Source organism: Zingiber officinale, chromosome 11B (assembly GCF_018446385.1).
Source record: "Zingiber officinale cultivar Zhangliang chromosome 11B, Zo_v1.1, whole genome shotgun sequence".
NCBI classification, from domain to species: domain Eukaryota; kingdom Viridiplantae; phylum Streptophyta; class Magnoliopsida; order Zingiberales; family Zingiberaceae; genus Zingiber; species Zingiber officinale.
The window spans coordinates 28,674,229-28,701,028 of record NC_056007.1 but is presented as its reverse complement, the minus strand read 5'-3'; the positions used below and the strand labels follow the sequence as shown (position 1 = coordinate 28,701,028).

Here is a 26,800-nt window from a genome sequence, read left to right as displayed (position 1 = left end):
ACCTTTTATTCTCCCCTAAGTAGATATGCCATTGCATCACAACGATCCTCGGAGACCTTTTGAGGCATGATTTTTTTTTTTTTTGTAAATTGCTAAAAAGAATAATACAATTGACTAATTATTACATGAGTAAATACATACATGTTTAGCATTTCAAGAACAAAGTTGATGTCCTTGTGGATAAAGAAACCAAGTTCAAATTGCTTATAATACAAGCAGAAACCAATAAATTTAAACGTGAAAACAGTCTACTAAGAAACTGAAGTATCTCATCTGTAAGCTGTAAAGTGAAGCCAATTTCTCTAACTGCCAGCTTTCAAATACCATGTTTTCATTTGTTTCTCTGTATGTTTCTCTCATTTAATTAAGATACAAAGCTCCCCATGGATAAAAAAAAATACATGCTCTTCCAAGAAAATTAAACAAATTCATGTTGTAGTATTATACTTTACCCCTTCCATATACAAGAACTCGGAGGTAACTGAATCTTATGAACTAGAAAAAAATGGACTGGAGCTAATGTTCTTGGCTGGCATTAGTGGAACCTACTCCATCATAGGTGATCCTGTGCTTCCTCTGCACTTGCCATGTTGACACCACAAAAGAATAATAAATTGTAACAAGGTATGAACAAGATATCATGCCCTCCATCCGTTATTCTAATTTTCTCCTGCCTACATATTACGAAATTACAAAGATCAATCCCAAGCATCAATCTAGAGGGAGCAGCAACTGTTAATCATCAACCAATTGTTATATGCAGCAATTTACAACTCCATACTGGATTATGACACTGTTCATATAATCAACACTGTAGTTGTTGAAAATTAGAAATTGGAAACTATCACATATTTTAGAAATTGACATAAACTTAATGAAATCATGCACGGGAATCTGAACCCAACTCACCTTTTCTCGGAAGATACGAGAACAAAAGCTCATTCCAAGTATCTGGCACGCCAGGAAGACACCAATGGCTGCAATCAAGAATCGTAGGAGGATAACTCCAGGCACCAACATGAGCATCACTTCTGTATGCTCCCATTGAAGTCACATTGAGTACAGTGACAGGAACTGACATATTTCCAATGACCTCAGATATTATATCTGCAAACTCACTTCTGTCATTTGCTTTGGCCTCGGATAAAGGTTGCTTTGTCACTTTGCAGACTTTTTGGTTTGAGCCACTGCTGCACCAGATAATCAAGTATTAAGTTGCAGGTTACCTATTGAGGAAATTCTACATTGTATATTGGCATACTATGATAAGCATAGAAAGAATTGAGAGGCGCAACAATCAAGAAATTCAAACAAAGAGAAGAATGAAATGTTTTTCAATCATCTCAGGATCCATAGCCACCACAAATGTGTGATTTGGTGCAATCGTGCCTATGAATTGATTCAACTTTTATGTGGCAACTCTTTAGTTTGTGAAAATGCATAGCAACAGCTAGACCCACACACATTTTAGAACTGTCGGTTCAACGGTTTATAAAATTTTGACCCTTAACGTTAACCTTCAAAGAACTTCGCCCATGACAAACCAGTGATGGTCGTTCCCAATCCCGGATAAAGGAGGGTTGCATTAGGTTACCAGCCAATGTTAAAGCTATGACAAATATTCAATGAATGGATCCATTAAATTATTATATTAATGTTAGGTTGTTCCCGAAAGAAACGCGTTGTAGGATCCGACTAGAACGTATTGACAAGGACCGTTACATCTCCAGAGGAACTTGGGTGCAGTGTTAAATATATAAGAGTTCTCACACCATAGGTTGAATAAGAACAAATATAATAGGAAAACTAATAATCTAAGATTTGAAATATGGAACATAGGAACCCTCACTGGTAAACCAATAGAAGTAGTAGATAAGATGATTATGAGAAGAAATAGTATTTTGTATGTACAAGAGACAATAGGTAAGCAAGAAGGCAAGATGATAGAGAACTCAAGTTTTAGGTTACAGTACGCAGGAAAGAGTAAAACAAGAAATTGAGTGAGTATAGTGAGATAGTTCGTTAAAAGATGAAGTTGTAATAGTTAGAAAATGAAATAGAATTATTACCCTTAAGATAATAGTGGTGAAAGAAACTATGAACATAATTAATGTATATGCATCGCAAATATGATTAAATGAAGCTACCAAATCAAGGTTTTAGAATAACTTAGATGAAATATTACAAAATATTCCGCTTAATGAAATGATTTTAATAGAAGGTGATCTAAATGAGCATGTCAAAGTAAAAATTGAGGAATATAAGAAGGTACATGGGGGTTATAGGTTTGGAATGAGAAATGAGGAAGAGAAAACTATATTAAATTTTACGATAGCATATGACCTTATATTAGTTAATATATTCACGTTCAAAAGTGGAAATAATAAATTGCAAATAGACTTTCTTATGGTTAGGAAGAAAAAAAGATTTGTAAAGATTGCAAGGTTGAAAAAACTTAACTACACAACATAGGTTAGTAGTGTTGGATATACGCTTCAAACATAGTATCAGTAGAAAGAAAATATATGATTTCTAAAATTAAATGGTGAAAGTTAAAGGATGGGAAGCACAATATATTTAAGGAGAAGGTAAAAGTGCATACATTAGATGAAATAAACTGTGACTCTAATACGACATGGGATAAGATGGTATCAAAGTTGAAATTAATAGCTAAGAATGCACTCGGTGAGTTAAATAGACATGCACAACTAAGTAAGAAATCTTGGTTGTAGAATGAGAAAGTACAAGACAAAGTAAAGGAAAAAATGAATAGCTTATAAAGAATTATATATTTGTCAGAACGAGGAAAACTTTAAAAAAAATATACAATAGCTAAGAAAGAAACTAAGAAAGTAATGAATGAAATAAAGAATGAAACTTTTGAACGTTTATATCAAAAATTAAATACAAAAAAAAGGGAAAGAGACATTTATAGAATAGGTAAAATGAGATAAAGGAAATAAAAGATCTTATCTAAATAAAATATATTAAGGATGAATGTAATAAGATACTAGTAAACAATGGAGAAATAAAAGCGCGATGGAAGAGGTATTTTCATCAACTTTTTAATAAAAATTTAAATGACTAACTTAACTTAGATAATTTAAGTAGGTCAAATGTATATAGAAATTTAAATTTTTATTGTTGAATTCAAACTTCAAAAGTAGAACAAGCTTTAAATGAGATGCACAATGGAAAAGTCATTGAACCAAATGATATTCCGATAGAAATATGAAAGTGCTTAGGCAAATAATGTATTGAATGACTTACAAAATTATTTAATGTGATATTGAAAATGAAAGAAATGCTTGATTAATGAAGGATAAATACTCTAGTTCCCTTATATAAGAATAAGGGAGATGTACCAAATTATACAAACTATAGGTGTATTAAACTAATGAGCCATACTATGAAACTTTGGGAAAAAGTAATATAAAAAAGATTAAGGAGACCTCGGTGACCAAAAATCAATTTGAGTTCATGGCTGGAAGGTCGATAATAGAAGCTACACATCTTAGACAATTAATTAAAAAATATCAGCAGTAAAAAACAAGATTTATACATGATATTCATGGATTTATAAAAAACTTATAAAGTCCCAAGAGAAATTATATGGAGAATTATGGAAAAGAACGGCGTTAGCATAACATATATTGAACTAATTAAGGATATGTACGAGGATTTAACGATCAGAGTAAAAACTTCAGGCGGAGTAACTGAAGTGTTTTTAATAAAGATATGATTATATCAAAGTTCAGCTTTAAGTCTCTATTTTTTTACACTAATTATGAACGAACTACTGGTGCATGTTTTTTACAGATGATATTATTTTGGTAGATGAGACACGTGGAGTAAATGCTAAACTAGAATATGGGCAGGAAACACTAAAAGGGAAAAATTTTAGGCTTAGTAAAATAAAGACCGAATATATGAAATTTAAGTTTAGCAATATTAGACGTAATGAGATAATTGTTAAGATAGGAGATGACGAGTTGCCCGGAACTCAGAGTTTTAAATATTTAGGATTATTTTTGTAAAAGAATAGAGGGATTGAGAGAGATGTCTTACATAGAATACAAGCAAGATGATTGAAATGGAGGAGAGCGTTGGGTGTTTTATGTGACCGTAAAGTACCTCTAAAATTTAAAGGAAAGTTCTACAAAACCACAGATAGACCTGCTATGTTATATAGAACTGAATGTTGGGCTATGATTCGGGCACATAAATAAAAGATGAGAGTTGCAGAGATGAGGATGTTAAAATGGATGTGTGAATATACGAAGATGGACAGAATAAGAAATGAGAGCATTAAAGAGAAAGTCGGAGTTGCATCTATTGAGGGAAATTCCGAGAGATACGTTTGAAATAATACGGGCATGTAATTAGACGATCAATAAATGCTCCAGGTGGGCAATGTGAAACTATGACAAACACGCATATCTAACGAGGAAGACCAAAAAAGACTTGGTTAGCAACAATAAAACAAGATCAAATTTATTTAAGTATAGATGATGATAGTAGGAGATAGATCTCAATGGCATAAAAATATTTATATAGTCGACCCCACCTAGTGGGATAAGACTTGGTTGTTGTTGATTGTTGTTGTTATAACATTAACCTTCAAAGACAATTACAATTCACAGTTCGGAATTGTCAGTTTGTGGTTTGGTTCACAATTTGCGACAATTCAAAATTATTATTTATATTTTATTTTAAAAAAATATTTAAAATTTACAAATGTGCAAAATAAAAAATAAAAAGATCGTGTATTTATTTAAGTTGTCTATCTATCCACTTAGGATATAAAGGAGTTAAAATCACGTAGTTCATTAGTCCCTTTTGTATTAAAATTTTCTACTTTGTCCTTTGAAAATTGCATTCCTTTTATTATTTTTGTAACTTTGGTTGTGTTTGACTTCCAAAAAGTCTAGAGTTAAAGTAGATCAAAAATAATATTATACTAAACCCTAAACCATCTTCGTTTTTTAATACCAAATGATTGTTTATCTAATACTAATATGATTATATTTTAGTGTGATGAGATATATTTCACATAAGTTATTCTTTTGATTAATTTTATATATTTGATGATAATCTTCACTATATATATATATATATATATATATAATATTTTATTGTTGAATAAATTATATCACTTGACAAATTTATTATTGGATATTTCATATAAGTCAAATAGTCTATGATAAAAAGAAAGAATAAGACCAATAAGTAAAGTTAAATTAATAAATTTAATAAATTAAAGGTATTATAGTCCCACATTAGAAGATTTAAGATGTAGGTTAAATTTTTGACTGAATAGAAATGTACAATAGTCACACATTGAAATTAAGCAAATGATTTAATTTATATTGAACTATACCATTAATATTATTAAAATATTATTCAATAATATATATATATATATATATATGGTGGTTTGAATCGGTAGTTCAAACCGCCGATTCGTCGGTTTACTTGGGGCCTAACCCTTAATCGGCCCGTCTAGATATGGGTTGGTTACAAGTTGGGCTTGTTGAACTGGGTTAACGGCCGACTCAACCCATGGGCAAGTCTAGCAGCAACATTGTCTAGAGGTAATTCAATTTCAGCAATTTCTCATAAACTTAACAAAACAATTGCATATTTTAATGAGCTTCAATTCTGATTGAAAGAGAGTCAAAGATAAAGAAATAACTTTTAATCTCAAAGAAGGGTTGAAAATAATTTATTCAAAGAAATAACAATGTAAATACTACTGAGCAGATTTAGCAAACACTAATTTTTACAATGAGGTAAGTTCATTTAAGGAATATTCACCCCCATGCTTAAAATGATGATAAGCAATCCTATGTAGATGTATAGAATGAGTTTCAATAAAGTCTTAGAAAGACATGTCACTATAACCATGAGGTCATTAAACGGATCCCAATAGAGAGATTCCTTTATACGAGAGTATTGATATATTGCCACAAATCCACAGTTAAAAATTGGACAGTCAAACATGTCTTCGTGAAAAAACAATGCATTACTTATGGTCATAAATGTGCCAACTCGTGCAATAGACTTCTGTTATAGTTTGAGTTAAAGGCAATTTGTGTGGTATATGTTATATAAAAAAGGATAGTCCAGTATACGAAGATTCCACTAGCGCAGATCCTAAGGAAGAGTTTATTATATATAGTCTTGCTTTGCAAGAGGCTGTTTTCAAAACTCAAACTCATGACCTCTAGGCCAAGTCACACGGTTAGGGATGGCAATGGGGCGGGGCGGGGGCGGATTTGCCATTCCCATCCCCGCCCCATTCTTATTTTTTCGGGTTCAGGGATTCCCCGAACCCGAACCCACGGGTTCGGGGATTCCCCATCCCCGCCCCATTTCCAAATTGACCCAAACAAACCACAGACACCAGAAATAGTAGAATATTAACCCAAACAAATCACAGACACATTGCTCGAATGAAATTCATTCCAAGGATAAAGTTTAATCCTTCTGCTAAGGAGGGCATGACAAAAGTTCTAGGTAGCCTGAAGTACTGCTCACCTATCCAAATTTTTCCTTCCTTCAGAATTTCACTTACTTTTGTTGCACCATTAACACCTTGAATGAGAGCGTCCACGGAGGCTTGTTGTCTAAACTCCTTAGGAATCTTTGTTCCATCACAGACACAAGTTGCGGCTCCAGTGTCCAATATTGCATTTAGGACACAATCTTGATTGTTGATTTCTACTCTCACTTTGATATTTAGAAGATTATTTCTCTGTGGTGCAGCATTAACATAATATTCATTAAATGTCAGTACAGGAAGAGATGAGGGAACAAGTAACCTGGTTTTGAGATCCATCAATTCCCTTTTGTTTATTTCCTCGAGTTCCAGCAGGAGTTGCTTCTCTTGTTTTAAGGCTTCAATTTCCTTCTGTTGCTTTTCATTCATTAATTTGAGGAAAGCATTTTCTTGCTGAACTTCTGTTAACTCTCTTTCATATTCTGAGGGGGCTTCCTGTATAATTGCTAATTCTTCCATACCTGAGATTTGCTGTCTCAAATTTTTGACTTCTTCCTCAAGTTCATTTTCTCTTCTAATGAACTTTTGTATTAAATTACTCTGCAGGGCTGAAAGTGACTTCCAATCTGTCTTCTTCATCTGTGTTCTAGTTATGTTTGACCATGAAATTTTGAAACAATGGTATGTACATAAAGAACAGATGGTTAGTTTGCACTTTCGACAGTCAATTCTGTTACCTGCCCTTGCTTCAAGTTTGCAGTCTCTACAGTCGGCTGCAGTAATTTCATCATAACTCCAGTCATGTTGACATAAGTATTCTTTTCTTGAGACCCGCATTTGGGATCGCCATTCGGATTCTCCAATTAAATATTCAGAAGGTTCATCTTCTATAACCTGGAGCATATTAATAGGAATAGGCACTGGTTTAAATGCTGTTGATACCTTCCTTTCTTCTTGTTTATCTGTTGATCCGAAACTTCGAGATCCTCTCTGAGTCTGATCTAAAGATTGTACTTCCTCTACTTCCGGGAGTGCTATTTTCTCAATAATGAGCTGTGCTATATTATCACCGATATTGAATAATATATTCTCAAATGAGAAGTTGAATAGAATCACCTGAATGCTTCCTCTAAAATCTGCATCAATAACTCCTCCATTGATGAATATACCTTTTGCTGATAAACCAGATCTAGGAGCTATCCTTCCATAGGTTCCTTCTGGTAATTTGATACTGATGCCAGTGTTCAATATAGCATGAGAATGTGGCGTTAGAACACAACCTTCACATGTTGCTAGGTCATAGCCCGCCGCTCCTTCAGTCTTTCTCTGAGGTAGGAATGCCAGAGGATGCGTTCTTCTTATCTTTAAGGTTTCCTGTGGAATATCATTCTGTTGGAGCATAAAAATATCAAATTCTTCAGGCTGATAAGTTAGGTCTTCTCCTTCCGAAACAGAGTAAATATCAGATAAATCTGATTCATTCATACCTACGGAGACCACTTCTATCCCTTCCTGTAACTCCAAAGAGTCCAGGATTGCAACCCTTTTCATTATTTTTCTAGGGTTTGTGCATTCAGATGCATAATGGCCTGTTTCACCACATGCATAGCACTTGCAATTCTTTTTACGTAAAGCAAGATGTTTTGCCTTACCAATTCTTACATGGGAATCATGAGGCTTTCCCTTGTAAGTCGTGCTCTTTCTAGCACCAAACTTTTTACCTGTTTTCTCCTTATTCTTCCCATATACACCATGAACAGGTGTATTGCCACAGAAATTCATCTTCTTGAGCTGGCTTTGGAAAAGGGCTTCTTGACACATCTTTCAAGAATTGTCTGGTGAAGGCTATTCTTGGTACCACCCCTATTGTGTTAGTAGGGTGCCTCTCTTTGAATGCCTTCTCAACCCTGTCTCCCAGGGGTCTTGGTAACTTTGTAAAAAATTCTGTTGATAATTCTTCATTCACCCACATTCTTCCACTTTTAGATGCTAAATGGAAATAGTCATTCATGTATCGGTACACCGCTTTGTCAGTCATCTCGTTACATACCAGGCTCTTCAGAGTTTTATAAGCGCTGTCCTGTTCACCAGTTGTTCCTACCTTTGGATTTTCAAGGTAGAAAATTAGTCTCATTTGATTAAGAACATTTTGCGTACCGTTATTGCCCATGGCTTGCTTCTTTAGATCTTCAAATTCTTCTAAGTATTTCATTCGCCATGTCACAAATGCTTTCTTCTCTGATTCTCCAAGAAGGTTTTCAATATATAAAATTTTGTCTTCTGGGAGCTCAAAATTTTTGTCCGCAAGATGGATGAGAGTAGAGCTTTCCCATCTGTCAAAAACCTTTGGGTCAAAATCATAAGGCATTACAAATACCGAACCTCTTCTTGCGTTGGCTGATGGTAATTGGAACCATTCAGAGTTGTTTTCCCACTTCTTTGGCTTTTTTCCTGCTAGGTTGGCTTCTTCAATACCTGCCCAACCTTTTGAGCTTCCTGCTGGGGCATATCCTGGGATATCCATCTCCTCATCTTGAGGTGGTCTATAATTACTTATTGCTGATTCTCCAGTGGAGAGAATTCTTTCAATATTTTGGAGCTCAGGATAATCATCAAGAGCAGTATTGATGTTGTATCTGCTTCTTGTTGATGAGATTGTTGTTTCCTCAAGGATTTTTGAAATTGCTTCTTCTTCAGAAATTTTTGAAATTGCTTCTTCCTCAGAAATTTCTTCTTCTTCTTCACTTTCTTCTCCCACCATGCTTTGGAGAAGAGAATCTTCGAAAGCTGCGAGTGCTGGGTAATCTTGAAGGAAATCATTAGTGTTTATAAGAACTGGGTAGTCATCCAGCGAATCATCAATAATAGTAATAACACCAACTATATGTTCTTCATCAGTCTCATCATCTTCCTTATTGTACAGAGGTGCTTTAGATGAAGCAGCTGGTTGATAGCCTCCAAATTGTATCGAAGTACTGCCATCATAGTTAGTTGAAGATAATAAAGATGATGGTTGCATAGGGAGAATTACCCTTGAAGGTCGTAAGTTCCACTGATTGCCTTGGAACTTAATGGCTGAATGTTTAGTTGCATCAATTGCTTTGACCCCCTTTGACCGGAGGTATTCCGCAACCTTTTCAACTCGGAATGCAAATCCGATGTTTGGAGTATTTGACAGTCTTGCAGTGATACTTCTTGTTATAAGCAGATTAGCTTCTGCTCCTTCCCATGACTCATATCCATGGGTTTGAATGGAGATCTGTATATGCCTAAAGAAATCTTTAATTGTTAACATAATATCAGGCATAACATATATTAGCTGATGTCCCTCAGCGAGATCAATCTCCATTGCAGCAATAATGCTTCTATCATTAGTATTCCATCGAGTGTCCCTGAATACTATGAGAGCCATAGTCCCCGCATAGCGCCTATGGAGGATTTGGAAGCGTACCTGTAATATCCCAAGATGGATATATTCTAACTCTGCTTGAGCCAGGCGTTCATAAGAATCTTCCATTATGAAAGTACGGTCTTGCTGGTCTGAGCCAGTGATCAGCATTCTTTCTTCAGATCTATAATGATACACCCTATGATGTATATTATCTCTTCGGGTCATATAGAGAACCTCCGCAGGTACCGTTCTTGCGCGTTCATGCATGGATCGCCTTAGTTCAGTTTCAGGGTTCATTAGTAGGGCTAGGGTGTGTTCCCTAGGTTGTCTTCCCACTATAGATCTCCCAAGATTGGCGATACTTCGGCCCATTCTTTCAGCTTCATATCTTGCACGGGCAGTCCGTCTATAGTCTCGAACTTGTTCTTCCACAAGGGGAACACCGGGTCTTTGTGAGGTAGTTGCTACTTCAGTTCCGGTGATAGGAGGAAGATGTGCTTGCCTGGTATTCATTTTATATTTTTCAAAAGATCAAATGGATTTTTGAATACCTTGATTTTTCCTTTTTCCTTGATAAAGGCTGCCCCTTGAGAACTAAGATGTGTTCTTCTCAGTTGTTCTGTAAGCTCTGTTACGCCGGTTGTATCAGAGACTTTGTCAAGCTTGATTTTCAGTTGACGTACTTCTTTTCTTAGCTGGATAACAGAATAAAGAACAGAATTAAGCTGCCTGGATAATAAAACTAGGCTTTGTGAAGTTTCCTTTTTAGAAAATCCAACACCAATATCAGGCCACCCTGTAGAAGTAGAAATGATAGCCTCTTTATATTCTTCAGAATCTTTTGGTAAGTTCATCCAACAATCACGTGCTTTAGGTGGTTGATCAATTCTTCTACTTTGTCCACCTTCTTTGATAACTCTTCAGTAAGAGTTTCAGTTTGCTTCTTAATATGCTTCGGTTGTTCACTAAGCTTGATGACTAATTCTTTAACGTCTTCCTTGGAGAGGGGACGTATCTTTAAATAGTCTTGCCTTAGTTGCAGTATTTCTTCTTTCAGTTGATTTTGCTGTTTCAACAACTGTAGTAAATCTTCTCGTTGTTGCCTAACAATCTTTGAAAGACGGCTGATTTCTTCTAGCTGTGAGCCCTGTTCCTGGATTTTAGTTCTCACGTCTAGAGTATGAATATTATTTTGCTTGCTTAAAGCAAATAAAGCCTTATTACCAAGATCTACCCTATAGGCAGTAACTTTCAGATTATAGGCTAAATCTGTTTGTGAACAAGAATCTAGATTTAAGTAGTCTAGATCTTTTCTGTTTTGCCAAGAGTTTTTCCACAAAAGAAATTGATTTTCAAATTCCTTCAGATCAGTGTTCATGTACTAATCAGAGCTAATTGTAAACGATGATGATTAAACAAGATAAGGTTTATGCCTTCTTAGGATACTTACTTTCACCTAGTTTATCCTTTTAAGTTTGTACGTCTTACCAGGTACGTGGTCTCTTAAGAATTAACCTTACTCTGCCTCATGCTTCTTCTTATTTTGTAAATACTTCACGTAGCTTCATCACCTCAGGAGGATATTAGAAGATTTTTGAGTCTGACACGGTCTTCACGCCACCTAGGCTTCAAGCGACCTTTAGCAACGACTCCCCTAATCTTCCCAGCTCCACTTTAGGTTTTCGGTGAAGAATCATTTTTCTTTACTTCATAAGGCAGAAGCATGATTCAGACATAAGGCAACCTTCAAAGAACTAATACCTGTTCGACTTATAAAACAATCAAGGTTAAACATTGGTTTTTGTAAGTAGAGCCTAATTAGGCCCTTATCTTAAGGTTTTACCCCATGTATTCCATAACCAAGCTCTGATACCAAAGAAAATGCAGTAATAGGAAAGGAAATTTATTTCAACAAAGAAAATGCAGTAATAGGAAAGGAAATTTATTTCAAACTTTCACACGAACTTACAAGCTGCTAGCGGAAATCTTACAGGATCTTGTTTCTTACTCACAAGGCTGAAATAATTCAGTTGCTTTCTGAAACTTAGGAGTGAATAGGCAGATAGAGATCTTCTTCGATGCCTGTTACACTTCAAGAGCTACTCCTTATATACACCAAGGAGCAGAGGTTTTGCTTCGCTAGTAAGTAAGGAATTATTAGCTAGCAAATGCCTCATGACTCAGCTCTGACACACTTAGTGCACGACAATCTACTTTCGGTGCACGTTCTAAAAGTAAAGAGGACACGTAAGTCCTTTGTTACAAAAGAAAAAGTCAGGATAAGATTCCTGAATTATTGCTCCGACATTTGTTTGTGGGGGGGTCCACCACGTCCGCTTCAGTCCATGTGCTGGTGGAAGAGTGAAGAATCTTCCGTTGGATCATCAACCTCTGAGTTGGCTTCATCATCATTGTTGATAACTTCGGGTTCTCCTAACCCTGGTTCTTCCCATACTGGATCATTGTCCCAGTAGCCGTGTTGTTCTATGTTTACCCAATTAATTGGTTCCTGGGCCAAAGGTGCCTCCATGTTGAGCCTTTGTTGTACATAATTTTCTATTAAGTCAGCCCAATACCAGGAGTGGCATGTATCGGTGCTGCACTTATAGAAATGTCGTCCAGGATTCCTGCTAGTGTGAGAAACTAGCAAGGCTGCATCTCTTCCGCATGCACACTGCAAAGAGAGTTGGTTATTTATAATTACATTAACAAGCTCATTACCCTTTTTGCTGGTCCTCAATGCGTTTAGGATATGGGATGCCATTCTTGCTTCTGCAACAGGATTAGGTTTTTGTAAAACCTCACTAATAGCCTTCGTTAGTGGACGCAGCAAGGTGTGCTCCCATTTGTCCACCAGAATTGTAGTTATTAGCCGAGAAAGTTCATCAGCTAAGACATTGTCCTTCCCACTTATATGTTCAAAGGAGACTTTTATACCAATCCCTGAAATATAATCTGAAAGGGTAAGCCAACGTACCCGGGATGGTTTGTGATCAGTAGCCTTTTCATAGAATTTGACTATAGCATGGCTATCCGTTCTAATAATCAATTCAGATTTATCAAGATAATAAATTTTGAATTTTTCTAAGCTGTTGATCACGGCCTGAACTTCTGCATCAATAGTACTTTTCAACGGCAAGAATCGCCCTGAAGCATATGCACAAATTTTCTCAGAAGTCCTTGGTTCTCCTTTAGAAGTCTTCCATTTACATATACCGCCCCATCCCTCCATACATCCATCAGTTTCAAGGAGGATAATTGCATTTAGCGGGGGAATTTCCAGATCTGGCAGGTTCTGAACTTGCTGTTTGATCTGTTCTATGATTTTCCAGTCCTGTGTATTCATACGTCTTTCACCTTTAACAGACGTCTTGGAGTAGAGTGGTCCTAGCGTCTTTCCCAGATTAGGGATATACGCTCTTGCATAGTTCAAGATTCCTAGCCACCTTCTTAATGCTCGTATTTCAGTCAAGCTCTCAGGTTTCGTCTCTAAGATTTTTTTGGATAATATGTGGCTGTAGCTTGATTTTAGAATCCCCAATAGTGGCTCCCAAGAAATCCACTTGCTTAACTCCGATTTTATACTTGGTTGGGCTAAGTATCAGCCCATTCTGCTCACAGATTGTGATAAAGGCCTTTAAATGTCTTTTATGCGCCTCATAGGTATCTGAAAACACAAGTATATCGTCAATATAGATAGCAATAAACTCTTCAGTACCTCGGAAGCAATTATCCATCTTCCTCTGAAAGATTGCAGGCGCGTTTTGTAATGCCTTATGATTTTGACCCAAAGGTTTTTGACGGATGGGAAAGCTCTACTCTCATCCATCTCATGGACAAAAATTTTGAGCTCCCAGAAGACAAAATTTTATATATTGAAAACCTTCTTGGAGAATCGAGAAGAAAGCATTTGTGACATGGCGAATGAAATACTTAGAAGAATTTGAAGATCTAAAGAAGCAAGCCATGGGCAATAATGGTACGCAAAATGTTCTTAATCAAATGAGACTAATTTTCACCTTGAAAATCCAAAGGTAGGAACAATGGTGAACAGATGCTTATAAAACTCCAAGAGCCTGGTATGTAACGAGATGACCGACAAAGCGGTGTACCGATACATGAATGACTATTTCCATTTAGCATCTAAAAGTGGAAGAATGTGGGTGAATGAAGAATTATCAACAGAATTCTTTACAAAGTTACCAAGACCCATGGGAGACAGGGTTGAGAAGGCATTCAAAGAGAGGCACCCTACTAACACAATAGGGTGGTACCAAGAATAGCCTTCACCAGATAATTCTTGAAAGATATGTGTCAAGAAGCCCTTTTTCAAAGCCAGCTCAAGAAGATGAATTTCTGTGGCAATACACCTGTTCATGGTGTATATGGGAAGAATAAGGAGAAAACAGGTAAGAAGTTTGGTGCTAGAAAAAGCACGACTTACAAGGGAAAGCCTCATGATTCCCATGTAAGAATTGGTAAGGCAAAACATCTTGCTTTACGTAAAAAGAATTGCAAGTGCTATGCATGTGGTGAAACAGGCCATTATGCATCCGAATGCACAAACCCTAGAAAAATAATGAAAAGGGTTGCAATCCCGGACTCTTTCGAGTTAAGGAAGGGATAAGTGGTCTCAGAGGTATGAATGAATCAGATTTATCCGATATTTACTCTGTTTGAAGGAGAAGACCTAACTTATCAGCCTGAAGAATTTGATATTTTATGCTCCAATAGAATGATATTCCACAGGAAACCTTAAAGATAAGAAGAACGCATCCTCCGGCATTCCTACCTCAGAGAAAGACTCAAGGAGCGGCTGGCTATGACCTAGCAACATGTGAAGGTTGTGTTCTAACGCCACATTCTCATGCTATATTGAACACCGGCATCAGTATCAAATTACCAGAAGGAACCTATGGAAGGATAGCTCCTAGATCTGGTTTATCGCAAAAGGTATATTCATCAATGGAGGAGTTATTGATGCATTTTAGAGGAAGCATTGGTGATTCTATTCAACTTCTCATTTGAGAATATATTATTCAATATCGGTGATAATATAGCACCTCATTATTGAGAAAATAGCACTCCAAGTAGAGGAAGTACAATCTTTAGATCGGACTCAGAGAGGATCTCGAAGTTTCGGATCAACAGATAAACAAGAAGAAAGGAAGGTATCAGCAGCATTTAAACCAGTGCCTATTCCTATTAATATGCTCCAGGTTATAGAAGATGAACCTTCTGAATATTTAATTGGAGAATCCGAATGGCGATCCCAAATGCGGGTCTCAAGAAAAGAATACTTATGTCAACATGACTGGAGTTATGATGAAATTACTGCAGCTGATTGTAGAGACTGCAAACTTGAAGCAAGGGCAGGTAACAGAATCGACTGTCGAAAGTGTAAACTAACCATCTGTTCTTTATGTACATACCATTGTTTCAAAATTTCATGGTCAAACACAACTAGAACACAGATGAAGAAGACAGATTGGAAGTCACTCTCAGCCCTGCAAAGTAATTTAATACAAAAGTTCATTAGAAGAGAAAATGAACTTGAGGAAGAAGTCAAAAATTTGAGACAAAATCTCGTATGGAAGAATTAGCAATTATACAGGAAGCCCCTAATATGAAAGAGAGTTAACAGGTTCAAGAAGAAAATGCTTTCCTCAAATTAATGAATGAAAAGCAACAGAAGGAAATTGAAGCCTTAAAACAAGAGAAGCAACTCCTGCTGGAACTCGAGGAAATAAACAAAAGGGAATTGATGGATCTCAAACCAGGTTACTTGTGCCCTCATCTCTTCCTGTACTGACATTTAATGAATATTATGTTAATGCTGCACCACAGAGAAATAAGCTTCTAAATATCAAAGTGAGAGTAGAAATCAACAATCAAGATTGTGTCCTAAATGCAATATTGGACACTGGAGCCGCAACTTGTGTCTGTGATGGAACAAAGATTCCTAAGGAGTTTAGACAACAAGCCTCGTGGACGCCTCATTCAAGGTGTTAATGGTGCAACAAAAGTAAGTGAAATTCAAGGAAGGAAAAATTTGGATAGGTGAGCAAGACTTGAGGCTACCTAGAACTTTGTCATGCCCTCCTTAGCAGAAGGATTAAACTTTATCCTTGGAATGAATTTCATTCGAGCAATGGAAGGAGGACCGAGAATAGAAAAGGGGAGGTGACTTTTACAAACTAGTTACCACAGTTTCAACCCCTCCCACTGCACACCAGGTAACTCTACTTGAAGAACTGGATCTTGAGTTAACTGAATATTATGATATTTGTGCAGCTATGCCACAAAAGGGCATCATTAATCAGGAATTGATTGATCCCCGAGAACTTGAAAGGCTAAAGAAGCTTGGCGTTATTGGGGAAGAACCGTTAAAATTCTGGGAAAAGAATCAAGTGAAATGCAAAATAAAGGTCAAGAATCCAGATTTGATCATAGAAGATCGACCTCTTAAACATGTAACTGCCAAGATGAAGGAGACAATGGCCAGACATGTCAAAAGGTTGCTAGATCTTAAAGTAATCAGACCATCATCCAGTAAACACAGAACCACAGCTATAATGGTAGAATCAGGTACGGAAGTTGATCCTGTTACTGGCCTAGAGAAACGAGGTAAAGAACGTTTGGTTTTTAATTACAAACGTCTTAATGATAATACTGAAAAAGACCAGTATTCTTTACCTGGTATTAATACAATAATTGCACGGATTGGTCATTCAAAGATATACTCAAAATTTGATCTAAAGAGCGGTTTTCACCAAGTTATGATGGAACCAGAGTCAATTCCGTGGACAGCATTCTGGGCAATTGATGGATTGTATGAATGGCTTGTTATGCCATTCGGCCTTAAGAACGCGCCTGCAATCTTTCAGAGGAAGATGGATAATTGCTTCCGAGGTACTGAAGAGTTTATTGCTATCTATATTGACGATATACTTGTGTTTTCAGATACCTATGAGGCGCATAAAAGACATTTAAAGGCCTTTATCACAATCTGTGAGCAGAATGGGCTGATACTTAGCCCAACCAAGTATAAAATCGGAGTTAAGCAAGTGGATTTCTTGGGAGCCACTATTGGGGATTCTAAAATCAAGCTACAGCCACATATTATCCAAAAAATCTTAGAGACGAAACCTGAGAGCTTGACTGAAATACGAGCATTAAGAAGGTGGCTAGGAATCTTGAACTATGCAAGAGCGTATATCCCTAATCTGGGAAAGACGCTAGGACCACTCTACTCCAAGACGTCTGTTAAAGGTGAAAGACGTATGAATACACAGGACTGGAAAATCATAGAACAGATCAAACAGCAAGTTCAGAACCTGCCAGATCTGGAAATTCCCCCGCCAAATGCAATTATCCTCCTTGAAACTGATGGATGCATGGAGGGATGGGGCGGTATATGTAAATGGAAGACTTCTAAAGGAGAACCAAGGACTTCTGAGAAAATTTGTGCATATGCTTCAGGGCGATTCTTGCCGGTGAAAAGCACTATTGATGCAGAAGTTCAGGCCGTGATCAACAGCTTGGAAAAATTTAAAATTTATTATCTTGATAAATCTGAGTTGATTATCAGAACGGATAGCCATGCTATAGTCAAATTCTATGAAAAGGCTTCTGATCACAAACCATCCCGGGTACGTTGGCTTACCCTTTCAGATTATATTTCAGGGATTGGTATAAAAGTCTCCTTTGAACATATAAGTGGGAAGGACAATGTCTTAGCTGATGAACTCTCTCGGCTGATAACTACAATTCTGGTGGACAAATGGGAGCACACCTTACTGCGTCCACTAACAAAGGCTATTAGTGAGGTTTTACAAAAACCTAATCCTGTTGCAGAAGCAAGAATGGCATCCCATATCTCGAACGCATTGAGGACCAGCAAAAAGGGTAATGAGCTTGTTAATGTAATTATAAATAACCAACTCTCTTTGCAGTGTGCATGCGGAAGAGATGCAGCCTTGCTAGTTTCTCACACTAGCAGGAATCCTGGACGACATTTCTATAAGTGCAGCACCGATACATGCCACTCCTGGTATTGGGCTGACTTAATAGAAAATTATGTACAACAAAGGCTCAACATGGAGGCACCTTTGGCCCAGGAACCAATTAATTGGGTAAACATAGAACAACACGGCTACTGGGACAATGATCCAGTATGGGAAGAACCAGGGTTAGGAGAACCCGAAGTTATCAACAATGATGATGAAGCCAACTCAGAGGTTGATGATCCAACGGAAGATTCTTCACTCTTCCACCAGCACATGGACTGAAGCGGACGTGGTGGACCCCCCCACAAACAAATGTCGGAGCAATAATTCAGGAATCTTATCCTGACTTTTTCTTTTGTAACAAAGGACTTACGTGTCCTCTTTACTTTTAGAACGTGCACCGAAAGTAGATTGTCGTGCACTAAGTGTGTCAGAGCTGAGTCATGAGGCATTTGCTAGCTAATAATTCCTTACTTACTAGCGAAGCAAAACCTCTGCTCCTTGGTGTATATAAGGAGTAGCTCTTGAAGTGTAACAGGCATCGAAGAAGATCTCTATCTGCCTATTCACTCCTAAGTTTCAGAAAGCAACTGAATTATTTCAGCCTTGTGAGTAAGAAACAAGATCCTGTAAGATTTCCGCTAGCAGCTTGTAAGTTCGTGTGAAAGTTTGAAATAAATTTCCTTTCCTATTACTGCATTTTCTTTGGTGGGAGAAGAAAGTGAAGAAGAAGAAGAAATTTCTGAGGAAGAAGCAATTTCAAAAATTTCTGAAGAAGAAGCAATTTCAAAAATCCTTGAGGAAACAACAATCTCATCAACAAGAAGCAGATACAACATCAATACTGCTCTTGATGATTATCCTGAGCTCCAAAATATTGAAAGAATTCTCTCCACTGGAAAATCAGCAATAAGTAATTACAGACCACCTCAAGATGAGGAGATGGATATCCCAGGATATGCCCCAGCAGGAAGCTCAAAAGGTTGGGCAGGTATTGAAGAAGCCAACCTAGCAGGAAAAAAGCCAAAGAAGTGGGAAAACAACTCTGAATGGTTCCAATTACCATCAGCCAACGCAAGAAGAGGTTCGGTATTTGTAATGCCTTATGATTTTGACCCAAAGGTTTTTGACAGATGGGAAAGCTCTACTCTCATCCATCTTGCGGACAAAAATTTTGAGCTCCCAGAAGACAAAATTTTATATATTGAAAACCTTCTTGGAGAATCAGAGAAGAAAGCATTTGTGACATGGCAAATGAAATACTTAGAAGAATTTGAAGATCTAAAGAAGCAAGCCATGGGCAATAACGGTACGCAAAATGTTCTTAATCAAATGAGACTAATTTTCTACCTTGAAAATCCAAAGGTAGGAACAACTGGTGAACAGGACAGCGCTTATAAAACTCTGAAGAGCCTGGTATGTAACGAGATGACTGACAAAGCGGTGTACCGATACATGAATGACTATTTCCATTTAGCATCTAAACGTGGAAGAATGTGGGTGAATGAAGAATTATCAACAGAATTTTTTACAAAGTTACCAAGACCCCTGGGAGACAGGGTTGAGAAGGCATTCAAAGAGAGGCACCCTACTAACACAATAGGGGTGGTACCAAGAATAGCCTTCACCAGACAATTCTTGAAAGATATGTGTCAAGAAGCCCTTTTCCAAAGCCAGCTCAAGAAGATGAATTTATGTGGCAATACACCTGTTCATGGTGTATATGGGAAGAATAAGGAGAAAACAGGTAAAAAGTTTGGTGCTAGAAAGAGCACGACTTACAAGGGAAAGCCTCATGATTCCCATGTAAGAATTGGTAAGGCAAAACATCTTGCTTTACGTAAAAAGAATTGCAAGTGCTATGCATGTGGTGAAACAGGCCATTATGCATCTGAATGCACAAACCCTAGAAAAATAATGAAAAGGGTTGCAATCCTGGACTCTTTGGAGTTACAGGAAGGGATAGAAGTGGTCTCCGTAGGTATGAATGAATCAGATTTATCTGATATTTACTCTGTTTCGGAAGGAGAAGACCTAACTTATCAGCCTGAAGAATTTGATATTTTTATGCTCCAACAGAATGATATTCCACAGGAAACCTTAAAGATAAGAAGAACGCATCCTCTGGCATTCCTACCTCAGAGAAAGACTGAAGGAGCGGCGGGCTATGACCTAGCAACATGTGAAGGTTGTGTTCTAACGCCACATTCTCATGCTATATCGAACATCGCATCAGTATCAAATTACGAGAAGGAACCTATGGAAGGATAGCTCCTAGATCCGGTTTATCGGCAAAAGGTATATTCATCAATGGAGGAGTTATTGATGCAGATTTTAGAGGAAGCATTCAGTGATTCTATTCAACTTCTCATTTGAGAATATATTATTCAATATCGGTGATAATATAGCACAGCTCATTATTGAGAAAATAGCACTCCGAAGTAGAGGAAGTACAATCTTTAGATCGAGACTCAGAGAGGATCTCGAAGTTTCGGATCAACAGATAAACAAGAAGAAAGGAAGGTATCAACAGCATTTAAACCAGTGCCTATTCCTATTAATATGCTCCAGGTTATAGAAGATGAACCTTCTGAATATTTAATTGGAGAATCCGAATGGCGATCCCAAATGCGGGTCTCAAGAAAAGAATACTTATGTCAACATGACTGGAGTTATGATGAAATTACTGCAGCTGATTGTAGAGACTGCAAACTTGAAGCAAGGGCAGGTAATAGAATTGACTGTCGAAAGTGTAAACTAACCATCTGTTCTTTATGTACATACCATTGTTTCAAAATTTCATGGTCAAACATAACTAGAACACGATGAAGAAGACAGATTGGAAGTCACTTTCAGCCCTGCAGAGTAATTTAATACAAAAGTTCATTAGAAGAGAAAATGAACTTGAGGAAGAAGTCAAAAATTTGAGACAGCAAATCTCAGGTATGGAAGAATTAGCAATTATACAGGAAGCCCCCTCAGAATATGAAAGAGAGTTAACAGAAGTTCAGCAAGAAAATGCTTTCCTCAAATTAATGAATGAAAAGCAACAGAAGGAAATTGAAGCCTTAAAACAAGAGAAGCAACTCCTGCTGGAACTCGAGGAAATAAACAAAAGGGAATTGATGGATCTCAAAACCAGGTTACTTGTTCCCTCATCTCTTCCTGTACTGACATTTAATGAATATTATGTTAATGCTGCACCACAGAGAAATAATCTTCTAAATATCAAAGTGAGAGTAGAAATCAACAATCAAGATTGTGTCCTAAATGCAATATTGGACACTGGAGCCGCAACTTGTGTCTGTGATGGAACAAAGATTCCTAAGGAGTTTAGACAACAAGCCTCCGTGGACGCTCTCATTCAAGGTGTTAATGGTGCAACAAAAGTAAGTGAAATTCTGAAGGAAGGAAAAATTTGGATAGGTGAGCAGTACTTCAGGCTACCTAGAACTTTTGTCATGCCCTCCTTAGCAGAAGGATTAAACTTTATCCTTGGAATGAATTTCATTCGAGCAATGGAAGGAGGACTGAGAATAGAAAAGGGGGAGGTGACTTTTTACAAACTAGTTACCACAGTTTCAACCCCTCCCACTGCACACCAGGTAACTCTACTTGAAGAACTGGATCTTGAGTTAACTGAATATTATGATATTTGTGCAGCTATGCCACAAAAGGGCATCATTAATCAGGAATTGATTGATCCCCGAGAACTTGAAAGGCTAAAGAAGCTTGGCGTTATTGGGGAAGAACCGTTAAAATTCTGGGAAAAGAATCAAGTGAAATGCAAAATAGAGGTCAAGAATCCAGATTTGATCATAGAAGATCGACCTCTTAAACATGTAACTGCCAAGATGAAGGAGACAATGGCCAGACATGTCAAAAGGTTGCTAGATCTTAAAGTAATCAGACCATCATCCAGTAAACACAGAACCACAGCTATAATGGTAGAATCAGGTACGGAAGTTGATCCTGTTACTGGCCTAGAGAAACGAACGTTTGGTTTTTAATTACAAACGTCTTAATGATAATACTGAAAAAGACCAGTATTCTTTACCTGGTATTAATACAATAATTGCACGGATTGGTCATTCAAAGATATACTCAAAATTTGATCTAAAGAGCGGTTTTCACCAAGTTATGATGGAACCAGAGTCAATTCCGTGGACAGCATTCTGGGCAATTGATGGATTGTATGAATGGCTTGTTATGCCATTCGGCCTTAAGAACGCGCCTGCAATCTTTCAGAGGAAGATGGATAATTGCTTCCGAGGTACTGAAGAGTTTATTGCTATCTATATTGACGATATACTTGTGTTTTCAGATACCTATGAGGCGCATAAAAGACATTTAAAGGCCTTTATCACAATCTGTGAGCAGAATGGGCTGATACTTAGCCCAACCAAGTATAAAATCGGAGTTAAGCAAGTGGATTTCTTGGGAGCCACTATTGGGGATTCTAAAATCAAGCTACAGCCACATATTATCCAAAAAATCTTAGAGACGAAACCTGAGAGCTTGACTGAAATACGAGCATTAAGAAGGTGGCTAGGAATCTTGAACTATGCAAGAGCGTATATCCCTAATCTGGGAAAGACGCTAGGACCACTCTACTCCAAGACGTCTGTTAAAGGTGAAAGACGTATGAATACACAGGACTGGAAAATCATAGAACAGATCAAACAGCAAGTTCAGAACCTGCCAGATCTGGAAATTCCCCCGCTAAATGCAATTATCCTCCTTGAAACTGATGGATGTATGGAGGGATGGGGCGGTATATGTAAATGGAAGACTTCTAAAGGAGAACCAAGGACTTCTGAGAAAATTTGTGCATATGCTTCAGGGCGATTCTTGCCGTTGAAAAGTACTATTGATGCAGAAGTTCAGGCCGTGATCAACAGCTTAGAAAAATTCAAAATTTATTATCTTGATAAATCTGAATTGATTATTAGAACGGATAGCCATGCTATAGTCAAATTCTATGAAAAGGCTACTGATCACAAACCATCCCGGGTACGTTGGCTTACCCTTTCAGATTATATTTCAGGGATTGGTATAAAAGTCTCCTTTGAACATATAAGTGGGAAGGACAATGTCTTAGCTGATGAACTTTCTCGGCTAATAACTACAATTCTGGTGGACAAATGGGAGCACACCTTGCTGCGTCCACTAACAAGCTATTAGTGAGGTTTTACAAAACCTAATCCTGTTGCAGAAGCAAGAATGGCATCCCATATCCTAAACGCATTGAGGACCAGCAAAAAGGGTAATGAGCTTGTTAATGTAATTATAAATAACCAACTCTCTTTGCAGTGTGCATGCGGAAGAGATGCAGCCTTGCTAGTTTCTCACACTAGCAGGAATCCTGGACGACATTTCTATAAGTGCAGCACCGATACATGCCACTCCTGGTATTGGGCTGACTTAATAGAAAATTATGTACAACAAAGGCTCAACATGGAGGCACCTTTGGCCCAGGAACCAATTAATTGGGTAAACATAGAACAACACGGCTACTGGGACAATGATCCAGTATGGGAAGAACCAGGGTTAGGAGAACCCGAAGTTATCAACAATGATGATGAAGCCAACTCAGAGGTTGATGATCCATCGGAAGATTCTTCACTCTTCCACCAGCACATGGACTGAAGCGGACGTGGTGGACCCCCCCACAAACAAATGTCGGAGCAATAATTCAGGAATCTTATCCTGACTTTTTCTTTTGTAACAAAGGACTTACGTGTCCTCTTTACTTTTAGAACGTGCACCGAAAGTAGATTGTCGTGCACTAAGTGTGTCAGAGCTGAGTCATGAGGCATTTGCTAGCTAATAATTCCTTACTTACTAGCGAAGCAAAACCTCTGCTCCTTGGTGTATATAAGGAGTAGCTCTTGAAGTGTAACAGGCATCGAAGAAGATCTCTATCTGCCTATTCACTCCTAAGTTTTAGAAAGCAACTGAATTATTTCAGCCTTGTGAGTAAGAAACAAGATCCTGTAAGATTTCCGCTAGCAGCTTGTAAGTTCGTGTGAAAGTTTGAAATAAATTTCCTTTCCTATTACTGCATTTTCTTTGGTATCAGAGCTTGGTTATGGAATACATGGGGTAAAACCTTAAGATAAGGGCCTAATTAGGCTCTACTTACAAAAACCAATGTTTAACCTTGATTGTTTTATAAGTCGAACAGGTATTAGTTCTTTGAAGGTTGCCTTATGTCTGAATCATGCTTCTGCCTTATGAAGTAAAGAAAAATGATTCTTCACCGAAAACCTAAAGTGGAGCTGGGAAGATTAGGGGAGTCGTTGCTAAAGGTCGCTTGAAGCCTAGGTGGCGTGAAGACCGTGTCAGACTCAAAAATCTTCTAATATCCTCCTGAGGTGATGAAGCTACGTGAAGTATTTACAAAATAAGAAGAAGCATGAGGCAGAGTAAGGTTAATTCTTAAGAGACCACGTACCTGGTAAGACGTACAAACTTAAAAGGATAAACTAGGTGAAAGTAAGTATCCTAAGAAGGCATAAACCTTATCTTGTTTAATCATCATCGTTTACAATTAGCTCTGATTAGTACATGAACACTGATCTGAAGGAATTTGAAAATCAATTTCTTTTGTGGAAAAACTCTTGGCAAAACAGAAAAGATCTAGACTACTTAAATCTAGATTCTTGTTCACAAACAGATTTAGCCTATAATCTGAAAGTTACTGCCTATAGGGTAGATCTTGGTAATAAGGCTTTATTTGCTTTAAGCAAGCAAAATAATATTCATACTCTAGACGTGAGAACTAAAATCAAAATATTATTCAATAATATATATATATATATATATGGTGGTTTGAATCGGTAGTTCAAACCGCCGATTCGTCGGTTTACTTGGGGCCTAACCCTTAATCGGCCCGTCTAGATATGGGTTGGTTACAAGTTGGGCTTGTTGAACTGGGTTAACGGCCGACTCAACCCATGGGCAAGTCTAGCAGCAACATTGTCTAGAGGTAATTCAATTTCAGCAATTTCTCATAAACTTAACAAAACAATTGCATATTTTAATGAGCTTCAATTCTGATTGAAAGAGAGTCAAAGATAAAGAAATAACTTTTAATCTCAAAGAAGGGTTGAAAATAATTTATTCAAAGAAATAACAATGTAAATACTACTGAGCAGATTTAGCAAACACTAATTTTTACAATGAGGTAAGTTCATTTAAGGAATATTCACCCCCATGCTTAAAATGATGATAAGCAATCCTATGTAGATGTATAGAATGAGTTTCAATAAAGTCTTAGAAAGACATGTCACTATAACCATGAGGTCATTAAACGGATCCCAATAGAGAGATTCCTTTATACGAGAGTATTGATATATTGCCACAAATCCACAGTTAAAAATTGGACAGTCAAACATGTCTTCGTGAAAAAACAATGCATTACTTATGGTCATAAATGTGCCAACTCGTGCAATAGACTTCTGTTATAGTTTGAGTTAAAGGCAATTTGTGTGGTATATGTTATATAAAAAAGGATAGTCCAGTATACGAAGATTCCACTAGCGCAGATCCTAAGGAAGAGTTTATTATATATAGTCTTGCTTTGCAAGAGGCTGTTTTCAAAACTCAAACTCATGACCTCTAGGCCAAGTCACACGGTTAGGGATGGCAATGGGGCGGGGCGGGGGCGGATTTGCCATTCCCATCCCCGTCCCATTCTTATTTTTTCGGGTTCAGGGATTCCCCGAACCCGAACCCACGGGTTCGGGGATTCCCCATCCCCGCCCCATTTCCAAATTGACCCAAACAAACCACAGACACCAGAAATAGTAGAATATTAACCCAAACAAATCACAGACACAGAAACACCAAAATGGTAGCCACTGTATCATCAATTGCAATCCATGGAGGTGAAAGTTTAACTGCCATGTATTAATACCAATATTATCATCAATATTAATATTAATATTAATACATGTAATCTGACCTAGCATGAGCTATTCTAGTGTCTGTGGTTTGTTTGGGTCAATTGATAATATTAATATTAATATCAATATTAATAATAATATTATTAATAATATTTTCAAAAAATTTAATATTAATATTAATACTATTATTATTACTTTTTTAAAAAAATCATATTATTATTTATTAATATTAATAATAATAATATTCGGGGCGGGTTCGAGGATGGGGATAGTATTCCCATACCCGCCCCATCCCCGAAAAATCGGGGATCCCCATCCCCATTTCGGGTTTTCCCCGCGGGGCCCCAAACCCGCGGGGAAAATTGCCATCCCTACACACGGTAATACTTTACCATTACACCAAGGCTCCCCTTCGTGGTTTATGTTATATCTATAAAAAAAAAAAAAAAATTATTAAAGAAAGGATGTAGTTGTAATTTTTAAAACCTTTTGGATCTTTTTGCAAAAGTGCAATTAAAAAGCAACCGACTTACTTTTTTTTCTCCTTCCCGTGACTTCTTCCACATCAACCCCATCTCTTTTTATTCTCTCTAACCCTAACTCTACTCATAAATAACATCCAAATTTTATCCCACTAGGTAGGGTTGGTTATATGGATCTTTAGCTCTATCATCTACTATATCATCATCTATATTTAAATAAAATTTATTTTATTTAATTATTGCTAATCAAGTCTTTTTCTAATATTCCTCTTCCTTGTTTGATATGTATATTTGTCATAGTTTTACATCGCTTAACCGGAACATTTATAAGTCATCAAGTATATTTTTGTACCATCTTAAATGTGTCTCTCGAAGTTTTCCTTAATAAATGCAACTCCGACTTTCTCACTAATGTTTTAATTTCTTATCTTGTCCATCTTCGTATATCCACACATCCACCTTAACATCCTCATTTTATAATTCTCATCTTCTACTCATGTACTGAA

The 26,800-nt window shown here is 37.2% G+C and overlaps 1 protein-coding gene across 8 annotated transcripts in view; it reads right to left on the bottom strand.

The window, feature by feature from the left end:
* Nucleotides 1-276: 276 nt before the first annotated feature.
* The window catches only part of LOC122034197 (protein trichome berefringence-like 7), a 61,155-nt gene continuing 34,631 nt past the window's right edge, over nt 277-26,800 (bottom strand). For 4 of the 8 annotated variants that reach the window (XM_042593337.1, XM_042593334.1, XM_042593336.1 and 1 more), the window contains 2 exons: nt 910-1,187; nt 277-674 (listed from right to left, as the gene is read on the bottom strand). In XM_042593337.1, the coding sequence (XP_042449271.1) occupies nt 655-674; nt 910-1,187 (298 nt within the window). In that variant the 3' untranslated portion in view covers nt 277-654. Of the gene's footprint in view, nt 675-909; nt 1,191-26,800 lie in introns of all 8 variants that reach the window. The other 4 variants (XM_042593330.1, XM_042593333.1, XM_042593332.1 and 1 more) reach the window with 1 other exon arrangement.